This window comes from Halichoerus grypus, chromosome 14, assembly GCF_964656455.1.
Source record: "Halichoerus grypus chromosome 14, mHalGry1.hap1.1, whole genome shotgun sequence".
NCBI lineage: Eukaryota > Metazoa > Chordata > Mammalia > Carnivora > Phocidae > Halichoerus > Halichoerus grypus.
Window position 1 is genome coordinate 80,420,240 of NC_135725.1, and position 12,322 is coordinate 80,432,561.

Sequence of the window (12,322 nt, forward strand, 5' to 3'; positions counted from 1 at the left end):
CATAGACAATCAAGAAATAGGGCAAATAAAACAAATAAAGATTGGTGGGAGCAAGGAGGAAGGTTTATTGGAAGAGAGGTCAAGAAACTGAAAGGCCAAACCATTGAGATCATCTACAGATACTGAAATCATCCAGGATTTTGACAGATGTCGTGGTGGAGAGACAACAGTGAGCTGTGTATAAGAAATCAGGGGTAGTGGGGCGCCTGGGTGGCTCAGTTGGTTAAGCGACTGCCTTTGGCTCAAGTCATGATCCTGGAGTCCCAGGATCGAGTCCCGCATCGGGCTCCCTGCTCGGCAGGGGGTCTGCTTCTCTCTCTGACCCTCCTCCCTCTCATGCTCTCTCTCTCTCTCTCTCTCTCAATAAATAAATAAAAATCTTTAAAAAAAGAAATCAGGGGTAGTGCCTGGTAGGGGAACAGCAACATGGAGGTAGAACAGCATGCTCTGCTGCTATGAGCTTCGGAGGCAGGGTTTTTAGAAAGGGAGAAGGGAGAGCACTCTGCAGTGGCAATCAGGAACAAGGAAGATTATCTATTCCAGCTCCAGGTCCAGAGATAAGAGGAAAGAGAGAGAGAGAGAGAGAGAGAGAGAGAGAGAGAAAAAACAGACATCACTTTTAAGGGCTGCAGGGGAAGCAAGATCCTTCCAGATGTCAATTAGAAGATAATGGTAAAGGATGTGAGAAATCAACATACTTTGACTATATGCAGGTATTATAAAATTACATGTTACTTATCAAAAAAAAAGACCTACTAAGGAAATAGAACCCATCAGGTATGCAGAGAAAACAGTCCATATAGATCAAGTAATAGTAATCATAATCATCATCATCATCATAATACAGGTATCTTCTCCCTCCTGCTTAACATCAATCATCCATTACTGAAAATCATATATTCTACATGAAATGCCAACAAAGAACCTATTTTCCAATATTTCAAATGAAAATAATTATAATTCATTACATATCAACCCAAAACTACTAACCAACTTTCTAGACTGTAACTAAAACACAGTAAAGCACCTATAAATAAGTAGCAAACTCCCATGTTAGGATGTAAAATGCTTACAACATCCCTTCCTGATCCAAAGCAATTTCCATGGTTGTTACCAGGGGACTTATATGCAGTAACATGCTGCACATCCTCTTTGTTGACATGTGGTACAATTTACAGATTGTTTACATGGGATTCTGACATTATACCGATTTTATCTGGAATTTAACACAAGACTTCCCACATGTTACTTTGTTTAAAATGTTGTATATGGCATTATTGAGTTTCCGGGATATAAATACAAATTTTTCTTAAAGAATCATCAGCCAAAACACATTGAATTGAGAGATAAGAACATTCTAGGATATTTGGGTGTTAAATACCAAGAGCCTTTCTACTAAGAAAAACAACTGTGTAATTATGAAGTCATTCTGTTTCACGGAATAAGCACTTGCTTATTACATTTGTTCAACTGGACTGAATGGTAGCTTTAGTGTGTAAGCTTACACAAGTTAACTATACCCCCTAAACATCAAAATTCTCATATTCAAAGTGGGAAAATAACAGTGCTCTCCTCAAGGGAGTTTTTTGAAAATTAAATGAGATACTGAACATAAGTGACCTAGCATACAGTACATGCTCAAAAAATGGTTTCTAGTATTATTTTTATTGTATATCTAGAAAGTGTAGATTGTAAAAATTTACACATGCATTTTCTTGTTTGATCCTTAAGACAAAACAACTTTATACAGGAGAGAAACAGGACATGGATTATTATCACCACTTCACAAATTAAAAGATAAATGCTTAAAAAAAGTAAAGTGACTTTCCCAAAGCTACACGGTTACCTGGCGATATCTACCAGGGTTGGAACCCTAAACCAGGGTTGGCAAACTTTTTCTTAAAGAGACAGGCAGTAAATATTTTAGGTGTGCCGGCCACACAGTCTTTGTTGCAATGAGTCAGCTCTGCCACAGCAGCGCAAAAGCAATCACAGATGATACGTAACCACGTGAGTGCACCTGTGTCCCAGTGACACTTTATTTACAAAAGTAGGCAGCGGGCTGGATTTGGTTCACGACTGTAGTTTACAGACCCCCACCCTGGATCTTTGAGTTACTAGTCCAATGCACTTTTCCACTACTCTCTAGTTACGACCTATTTTCAGAACAGTGTTTAGCCTACGTCACTTAATGGCACTAACTGTCGGGGAGGGGGGGGGCGGGCAGAATCAGGAATAATTTATAGGGCCACCTGGGTGGCTCAGTAGCTTAAGGATCCGACTCTTGGTTTCAGCTCAGTTACGATCTCATGGGTCTTGGGATCAATGGAGCCCCTTTTTGGGCTCCGCGCTCAGCAGAGAGTCTGCTTAAAGATTCTTTCCCTCTGCCGCTCCCCCCACTCACATGTCACCTCTCTCTCTCTGTGTCTCTAAATTAAATAAATAAATCTTTTTAAAAAAAGAAATAATTTGTAAAAGATCAATGGAAACAGTAAGATATTACATGAATTTTAGAATTACTGTTTTTCCCTCCTCTCCAGCTTTTAAAACTCTCTCTCAATGCTCCCCTTATTTCTTTCTCCTCTAACAAAGCAGTTTGGCCTAGAAGTAAACACTGTTTTATCTCTCCAAAGTGCTCAGGGAAAAATGTTTTTGCAAAATCTCATTCTAAAGGAAGTAGTAGTCATGCCATTAGATATTAGAATGAACAAACTTATCCAAATCTCATCTTTTAAAATGGTAAGAAAGTTGAACCTTCTAAGGATGACTTGTGCGGGCATGTTTTTAGGGAGCAAAGGGAGCAATGATAAGCAACTAGTATATTCTCAACCTCAAATAATAGAATGATTATCAGTTTTCTCATTATAGAAGCTGCATGACATGGTGATAGGGACACTGGGCTTGGAATCCTAACTGAGAATTCTTTCGCTGCCACTTAGTATCCTTGTGATTTAAAAACCCACATAAAAGTATAGAGGTTCCTCAAAAAGTTGAAAATAGAGCTACCATATGATCCAGCAATTGCACTCCTGGGTATTTACCCCAAAGATACAAAAGTAGGGACCCGAAAGGGTACGTGCACCCCGATGTTTATAGCAGCAATGTCCACAATAGCCAAACTGTGGAAAGAGCCAAGATGTCCATCAACAGATGAATGGATAAAGAAGATGTGGTATATATATACAATGGAATATTATGCAGCCATCAAAAGGAATGAGATCTTGCCATTTGCAACGACGTGGATAGAACTGGAGGGTATTATGCTGAGCGAAATAAGTCAAACAGAGAAAGACATGTATCATATGACCTCACTGATATGAGGAATTCTTAATCTCAGGAAACAAACTGAGGGTTGCTGGAGTGGGGGGTGGGGTGGGAGGGATGGGGTAACTGGGTGATGGACACTGGGGAGGGTATGTGTTCTGGGAAGTGCTGTGAATTGTGCAAGACTGTTGAATCTCAGATCTGTACCTCTGAAACAAATAATGCAATATATGTTAAGAAAGAAAAAAAGAAGAAGAAGAATGTAGCAGGAGGGGAGGAATGAAGGGGGGGAAATCGGAGGGGGAGAAGAACCATGAGAGAGGATGGACTCTGAAAAACAAACTGAGGGTTCTAGAGGGGAGGGGGGTGGGAGGATGGGTTAGCCTGGTGATGGGTATTGAGGAGGGCACGTTCTGCATGGAGCACTGGGTGTTATGCACAGGCAATGAATCATGGAACACTATATCTAAAACTAATGATGTAATGTATGGGGATTAACATAACAATAAAAAAAATTAAAAAAAAAAAAAAAAGAAAGATCTGCCTGGGTTGTAAAGCTGGCAAAAGGCTTTTAAAAAGGATTTAGATCTCAAAGGGCAAAGAGAGAATTTACAATTGCAAGTTTTCTAAAGATCTAAGAAAAGGGGCCTGTCTCAGAAAGAAGTCTGTCTAAGGTTTAGCCAAGCTGAGAGAAGGTGAAGGCTATTTTGATCAATGTATATCTCATATTAGTTCTTAAGGAAGAGTTGTGAATTGCTAGATGAGTGCGAGAATGCTTTTAAAACATTTGATTCATATTGAAAAATTACCATCAGAATTATTTTCTAAATTTATATGTTCACTAGCAAAGTATGAGGGTTTCCATTTTCCATTTGTGTGTGCCAGCATGAGTTTATTAAAAGAGACTATTTCCAAAAAAAAAAAAAACCCCACATAAAAAGAGTTTCAAAGATTAAAACAAATAACTATTTTAAAATATCAACACCATCATAAGCATTGATTATTGTTGCATTTGAAATTATAAACTTCTCCTTCTTTTTTAAGATTTTATTTATTTATTTGAGAGAGAGCAAGAGCTAGAGAGGGAGAGAGCATGAGCAGTGGTAAAGGACAGAGGGAGAGGGAGAAGCAGACTCCCCACTGAGCAGGGAGCCCGATGCGGGACTCCATCCCAGGACCCGGGGATCATGACCTGAGCTAAAGGCAGACGCTTAATCGATTGAGTCACCTAGACGCCCCAAATTATAAACTTGTTAATCCAGTTCACATCCATATTTTTAATAGAGGTATAATATGATACAATATTGCATATCATGTGTACAGTATGATTTATAAAGCATCCAAGATAACTACAGCTGAGTATAAAGAAACTTCTGCCAAGGAACTAAAAGTTCTTTAAAACTATTCCCTCATTTAAGCCAACAGTATTCCTTTGAAATTAAAACAACCCAGAATGTATTGTGTGATGTGTGCTAGGCATTTTACGCGCATCTATCCATTTAACCTTCACAACAACCTTGAGAAGAAACTGAGGCTCAGAAAAATGAAATAACTTGCTGAAAGCACAAAGCTCCTAAGTGGAAACAGATCTTGGATCTATACCCAGGTTAGGCTGATTGTAAAGCTTATGTTCTTTTCATTACATAACACTGTCTCTTCAGCTTTTTGATTTAGGTTTCACAAAAAGCTAGGTGCTTCATACAACGTCAAAGAACAATTACTTTCAATGTAGTAGAAGGCATATCCTCAGATGGTGGGACACTGTTCTACTACATTAAGTTGCCTCCAAATAACATAATATTTTAAAGGTAATTTCCAGATAATTCCTACTTAATCAAGTTTTGGTCCCCCAAAATGTGCTGGTAAAACCAGTCTTTTCCCCACTAGTTAGAGAAATTAGGATATTACCAACTTTAAGCCTTAGATGTGCAAAGAAACAGTTCTGGCATTTGGATAAGAGAAAAAATAAAGCAAAGAGTAAGTTTCCTGAAAATCCCATGGTATGTGAATAAACATAATAAGAACGTTTCCCCTGGAAATGCCAGGAAGTTATCACTTCCAGAAAGGAGACTGCTTTCTCAATAATTTTTTTCCATGAAATTTAGAGAAATTATCACAAAGCAAAATTGGTGACCCAGGTCCTTTTGAAGAACTAGATCAGTAAATTAGATGCTTTTTAATTTTGATATTAAATATACAAAGTGAGGAAATAAAAGTGTATGAAATATTTTATGAATCTATGCCCCCTCATCCCCCTTTATTTAAACCACTCTGGTCCTTGAGAGCAAGAGCCTTTTCTTTTTCTTGATAAAATGGCATCACCCCCACCCACGGCTGCTTACCTGCTGCAGAGTGCGCTGAGGGCTCCGTGCGGACTGCAGTCACACGGCAGACAGAGCCCAGAAGTGTGATTCAGGTAAAAGCTATCCCTGCAGGTGTCACAACGGAGCCCTTGATAAGGTGGCCGGCACTCACACTGCCCTGTGGTCTGGTTGCAGCGATTCACGTCCAGGCTTCCTGCCACAGAGCAATTACATGCATCACCTATAAAGGGAAGAAGGGAAGAGACATTAGTAACTAAGATTTAATGCTTTCTTAATTAAATGAATGCTATTTTATTTTTCCTAATAAATGTTCATGACAATTTTGTAAGGATGGGAAAAAAAATGAATTCTGGTTCAAATTCACTTGCTGACCCGTTTATTTAAGATGGGAAATATAGGCAGTCAAGTATGTAAAACTATACATCGCTCATAATTATAAAGCTAACATTCTCAATGTCCTTGCCAGTACTCCTTATCTTCTAGCTCTCCTACCCTACACTCTAATATGGGGGGTGGGGAACCCTGTATACTACTCAGTTTTGCTGGACTGGAGACCTCAAAGGCCTATGCTTACCTACATGGCACTGAGAGCACATGCTGGAAATGGCAACATGTTAAATAATGAAGAGTCTCATTGTACAGCAGCAAAAGCCTAAGGCTCAAATGGTTTACTGTGGTCATTTATACAGGTCAGCCAAAATTGTGCTGGAGCTGGAATCATAAGTTAATATGTTCTTCCCAGGAAAGAATTCATGGAGAGTTGAAACTTTAAGGTAAGGAAAGGATGAACAATAAATCCTAGATGAGAAAGTGGCCACAGTCATCCTGATCAGTGGGCTAAAACCAATCACAGTTTGAATCTTTTTCCTAAGTTTTAAGATTTAGAAAATAAACTTTCCTTTAGCTACATTTCAAAGAGTTCTTTGGATGAAAATATTTAGAAGTCCTTGGCTTTAGCCTTTAAATGTAGATGTATTTAAAGGTCAGCTCGAATTTGGTTTTTGCTATTGTTTACACTCATTTTATCAAGAAAGTATTTTCAACAATGGTTTGACACAGTACCAACAGAGGACTTTGTGAGCATTTAAAAAACAAGTAAAGTCAACTGCAGATGAAGTAAAACCTTGTACACAGTTTAGGAATAGCCCCAATTCCAAAATAGCTACAAACCTAGGTTTAACAAGTCCCCCCAAAATCTAGTACAAATTAAACTTCTGAGTAGGTAAGGCACTATATGAAATGACATTACACTGATAAAAATTTAGCTTGGAAAAAATAATCTTTAATGTCATTTTTGATGATTTTTTTAAAAGTTACTGAATAACTGCAAATCCAGGGTCTTAAATAGAATGTTATAAAGGCATTTGCTTCTCTAGTCTGGAAAAGTGAATTAAAATTCCTAATGTCATCACAAGCTGCTTATTCACACAAATCAAAGCAAAGGATTCCACAGAGAAATTCCCACTTGGCCGCACCCATAACAATCCATACCTCCCACACTTCTTCAGTTCCTAACCTTTGGGGTCAGCTTATCTCCCTGATCTTTCCATCTATTCTAATTTGTAAATAGATCAAATGAATGAATATACATATATTGGTGAGTGATTTACTTTATGCATAATTCAAGCATGCGTGGTAAATTAGTTACAAATCTCAAAGAAGAATTCAAGATTTCTTCATTCACCAAACTTAGAAAAGGTTATCAGCTTCCCATCTCAGTCAACTTTCTTATTTTTACTAGGCTATGTAAGCATGACATCTCTTTGACAGAGTTACTTGTTTTCACATTATTTGTAGTGTTTGGTGTGTGTGTGTGTGTGTGTTTGTGGTTTTTGTAAATAAGGAAGCCATGTTTAGTGGTCTGAAAAGTTGCCAATGACAACTTCATGGTAAAACCTACACTCCACCAAAAATGACCAGAATGCTTAAAATAACATTTTTCTTCCAAATCTGGCAGAATTTCAACATACATCCAATTCCTCCTGCTGGACCAATTTCATCACAACTTAAACTAACCAATTATGCTGGTGTGGACAGAACTAGCTCAAGAAAAATGAACAGATTAAGAAAAAAGTCTAAGACTATTTTATTCTATTATTTCCTTACAAATGTACTTCCATCTGAAACCCGAATCAGTATTCCCAATCAATAAGCATTTTTTTAAAATAACTTAATTAGTGGCACCTGGGTGTCTCAGTCATTAAGCGTCTGCCTTCGGCTCAGGTCATGATCCCAGGGTCCTCGGATCAAGCCCCGCATCGGGCTCCCTGCTCAACCAGGAGCCTGCTTCTCCCTCTCCCACTCCCCCTGCTTGTGTTCCCTCTCTAGCTGTCTCTCTCTCTGTGTCAGATAAATAAATAAGATCTTTTTAAAAAATAAAATAACATAATTAATCTAAAAACTTTGAGGAAAAAACTGTTTTTTTCCAATAAAGTTCTAATGGATAAACTTGAGTACAAATCAAGTTCATTAGTTATTTATTACTTCTCTAGAGCCAAGTCAATCTCTTCCATATCCTCTGAACATATTCTTTTTAGTCTCATCTTTGGACCTTTGCTCATTTTTCCTCTTTGAAATGCTCTCTACTCTCCACATATTCAAACCTATTCCCTATTTCAAGAGTCGGCTAAAACTTACTCCTCCACAAACTCTAATTCTATTACCCCTAGTATGAATCTGTAACAACATCTATTACCTATAACTCTCATATGCCAATAAGTTGAAGAGGCAGGAAAGTGAAGCAGTTATAACTATAGACGATAGAGGCAGACGGCTATAGGCTGAAATCCAGCTCTCTCACCACTAACTTTATGACCTTAGAGAAGTTAACCCTCTTGTGCCTTCCTTTTCTTGTCTGTAAACAGGGCATAATACAGTACCAATTACACTCCTGCCCCAACACTGGAGGTAGTTTGGAGTACTGTGAGAAGTATAGCTGGAAGAAAGAGATACCAGATAAAATAACACAACAACAATTCAGATGTCAGTTCATAGGCCACAGCTTTGTTATACCCTGTGGACAAGAAAGCGTGGGATTGGATTTATTACCATGGCAGTTTTTGACAATGTTTAGGAAATAGAGTTAGTGTCCCGACATTCAGAAATCCAAGTTGTAGGTTATCTAGGAAGAAAATAAGGGGTATAATATGTAATCTGGGCTTCATATATTACCAATACAGGTGCCTACAAATACAATGATGAAAACAGAAGGGTTAAGGATGTGGTTTTAGGGAGGATGAAAAGAGCATTTATTGATTATATGCCCCTCGTATTAATCATCCTAGTAGTAGTGGAATATATGGCAAATATTTCAGCAAGAGCGACAACCCTCATGCCAAGAAGGGGGTTGATTTATGAAGACAAAATGTACTATCACATTAACATTCCTCTCCAAATTAACCAAAGGAAAGGAAGTTAAAGCAAAGCATACAAAATGCCAGGGAACATGTGCATCTTTTCTGTTTGGAGCTCGGAATCTGAGGCCCTATCCCAGTGACTGACCTCAAATGAAATGACCCAACTTAAATGAATAGTATGAGCAACAGTAATAAATGTAAAGCACTATGAATATCCAATAAATTGTGTTCGGATAACTTGTTACCTTGTAAGTAGAGTAAAAACTCAGAGCCTTCACAGTTCTTGACATTCATATAGAACCAGACAGGAGTTAATGCAGAAACAATGCAATTTACTAGCAGGCTGGCAATATGAAGAAGAAGAAGAAGAAAGGAATTTCAGTTGATAGAAGGAGTAGGAAGGATCTATAGCCAAGAAGAGACAAAGTGCTGACTTTTTAATGAGGCAGAATCTTAGCAAAGCAGCACAAAGGAGTCAGGGACATGACTGATGGTAAGTCACTAGTATGGATGTTAATGGGAATGAAACAATATGAAGAGGACACAAAAAACTAATTATGGACAAGTCTGAATGAAATGCCAAAAATCTCATGTGGCTGCCTAAGAGTACATATGAAGTAAATTCTCCATCATTTGAGCTGTGGGTTTTCTTTCAATGCCCTGTGATTCTTGGGAAAGCTCTATAGAGAAATAATTAGAGAAAAGTAACATAAATGTTAGCAAAGAGATGGCAATCTTTAGCAATATTTTTTCTTTTTGTTTGACTTCTGAAGAGCAATGAAATACTTTGAAGACAATGAATTGAACCCTAAGGAAGAATAAGAAACTAAAATCTCGTGCCAGACTATTTGAAAATAGAAATATAAAGGCCCAGAGAAGAGACAATAACTTGGCATTTTTCTCTGAGAACTTGAATGTACGTGAAGATTTTGTAGTAAAAGTATCCAAAATAATCATTGCATTTAAATCAAATACTGAACTTTTTCAAACAATCCTTACCAAGGGCCAGGAGATGAACAATCTCAGCAATGAAAAATAAATATAGAGTAACTTTGTTTAGAAGTTCCATAAGCTCCCCCACCCCCTTTGTGCACAAACACTTATACTGGTAAGAGATTGTCTCCCTGCACATACTAAAGACCTTTTCTCATACACCTGGTAGTCTTCTTTCTGCATCCAGCTTTTAACAACCTCATGTCACTGCACAGTAAAAAGTCCATCATATCTTCTAGAGAATTTTAATGTGTTTTGGTATCTGCAGCTACTTTGATGGTAGTTTTTAGAAAAATATTAATTGTGATACTATGTCCCAATTAATGTGCCCTCTGTCTCTCTGTCTCTTTTGAAGTCCTTTCTGAGTGTTGTAATTAACTATGATGTCTGGAGACTCAAGCAATTTGGTACAATAGTGTGTTAGCCTTTTGCAGATAAATAAGAACTGTAAAAGCAGTAAAGGAAAGATCTGAATAAGTAAATGAAAAAAATTTTGTCCCCAGTCAATTCATGATGCAAATGTCATAGAACAAAAAAATGTTAATTGATAAGAACACTGTTGCTGAACTAAATTGATTACAAAACAAGTATTGCATTTATGCAGAGAGACTGGGAAAATACTTGTAAATATAACTAACACAGAGCACTCACAGGAATCTGATTCAGGAATATAGCCTGAAATTCTACCTATAGCCTCTTGCAAAATTGTGGAAATACTTTTGCAAAACTCAATTTCCAACTCCTTTTGATTCCTTCGACAATGATTTCATTCTTGCTTTCAATATCTTCAGATATTAAAAGAATAAAAAAATTATCTATTAAGAACATTTTTTAAAAACTGCTCTAGGCTATTCCAAAACTTTTCATTCTTCTGCATATTCAGAAGACATACAAAATGTACTGTAATATTTACTTATGTGTCTTCTGTTCAATGTCAAAGTAGCAAAAGCTAGAAGACATGTATTTAAAATGTATCAAGGCTCGGCACTTAATCTTATAACCAAAATTTAAAACATTAATAGAACTGAATACCATATGAGTAAATTTTACTGGATGTAAATTTTAAAAAACAAAAACAATTTTTTAAAGCAATGAGGTTTTACTAGACTCTGTTCTTTTTTTTTTGGACTACGTTCTTAGATTTTGCAAGAAGAAAGCCTTGGTGTCCCACAAGCAACTACATTAGCTGGATTGTGACACTAAAGTCACATGGGACCCAACTAATAACTGAAGTCTTTTGCAAAGCTAATGTTACAATTAAGATAGCAAGAATTGATGAATGTTTCAATTGATTACTGCACAAACAGCTGTGGAACATTTTAGGGTTTAAAATGCTATTTAACTGGGGCACCTGGGTGGCTCAGTCAGTTAAGCATCCGACTCTCAATTTTGGCTCAAGTTGTGATCTCAGGGTCGTGAGATTGAGCCCAGCATCAGGATCTGCACTGAGCTACGGTGTAGCCTGCTTGAGATTCTCTCCCTCCCTTTCTGTCCGTCCCTTCCCTCCACCTCCACCCCAGTTCCCACACATGCATGTGCTCTTTATCTCTCTTAAAAAAATAAATAAATAATAAAATAAAGAAAGAAAATGTTATTTAACTAAAAGAAGTAGAATCTTTTTCCTTTGGCTCCAACTTAAGTCTTTGGTTATAATTGCTCCTGTGTAAAATGAAGGAGAAGAGGAAAAACTAAGATAAAGATGTATAGGATTCCCATCCCTTTTTCATACACAACTGTTTCTTTTCCTTTGAGATTCATCATTAAAAACCCTACTCTATTTAAACAAACACTCGGGAAATACCTGTAAGTATAATGACTTTGAACCTACCCAGTCTGTCTTTTCCACAAACCTAGGATAATGTCTACAAAAATAACATCTGTCCTGATATTCAAATTGAAAAGAAAGAGAAAAATAGTTGTCAAAATCAAAAGTAGGAATACTTAATTCAAACCTCTGCCTATACATCAAAAGAATACAAAACAACAACAACAAATAGTAATATTGTCTTGACTACAGGCCTGATTTCCTAAGCATACGGTTTATTTATTTCAAAATGTACTTTTTATCAGGCTCATATTCCATCTTTGTAGGTTTAGAGTAAAGGAATCCTGGAAAGGCCTCATTCTAGAGAAAAGGAATTATCAACAGAATTTTTATTTTTATAAAAGATCTTACTCTAGCATAACACTGATACTCAAGTTACATTTCACATTTATGTTATGCCAGGGTAGGGTTACAAATCTTTGCAAAACTGGGAAACTCAATATTAAAGCTGATGAGTTTCTTGCATTAAACCAGATTTCACAGAAATGTGAAAGTTTTAAAGCCACTACTTTTAAAGAAAAGCTTTAAGCTTTACCTTTTAAAATAAAAATGTATCCATT

General features: G+C 37.0%; 1 protein-coding gene across 1 annotated transcript in view; it reads right to left on the reverse strand.

The window, feature by feature from the left end:
• The window catches only part of MEGF9 (multiple EGF like domains 9), an 85,656-nt gene that overhangs the window by 38,384 nt on the left and 34,950 nt on the right, over positions 1-12,322 (reverse strand). Inside the window, exon 2 of the mRNA XM_036107755.2 lies at positions 5,607-5,808. Coding sequence (XP_035963648.1) covers positions 5,607-5,808 — 202 coding nt within the window. The remainder of the gene's footprint in view (positions 1-5,606; positions 5,809-12,322) is intronic.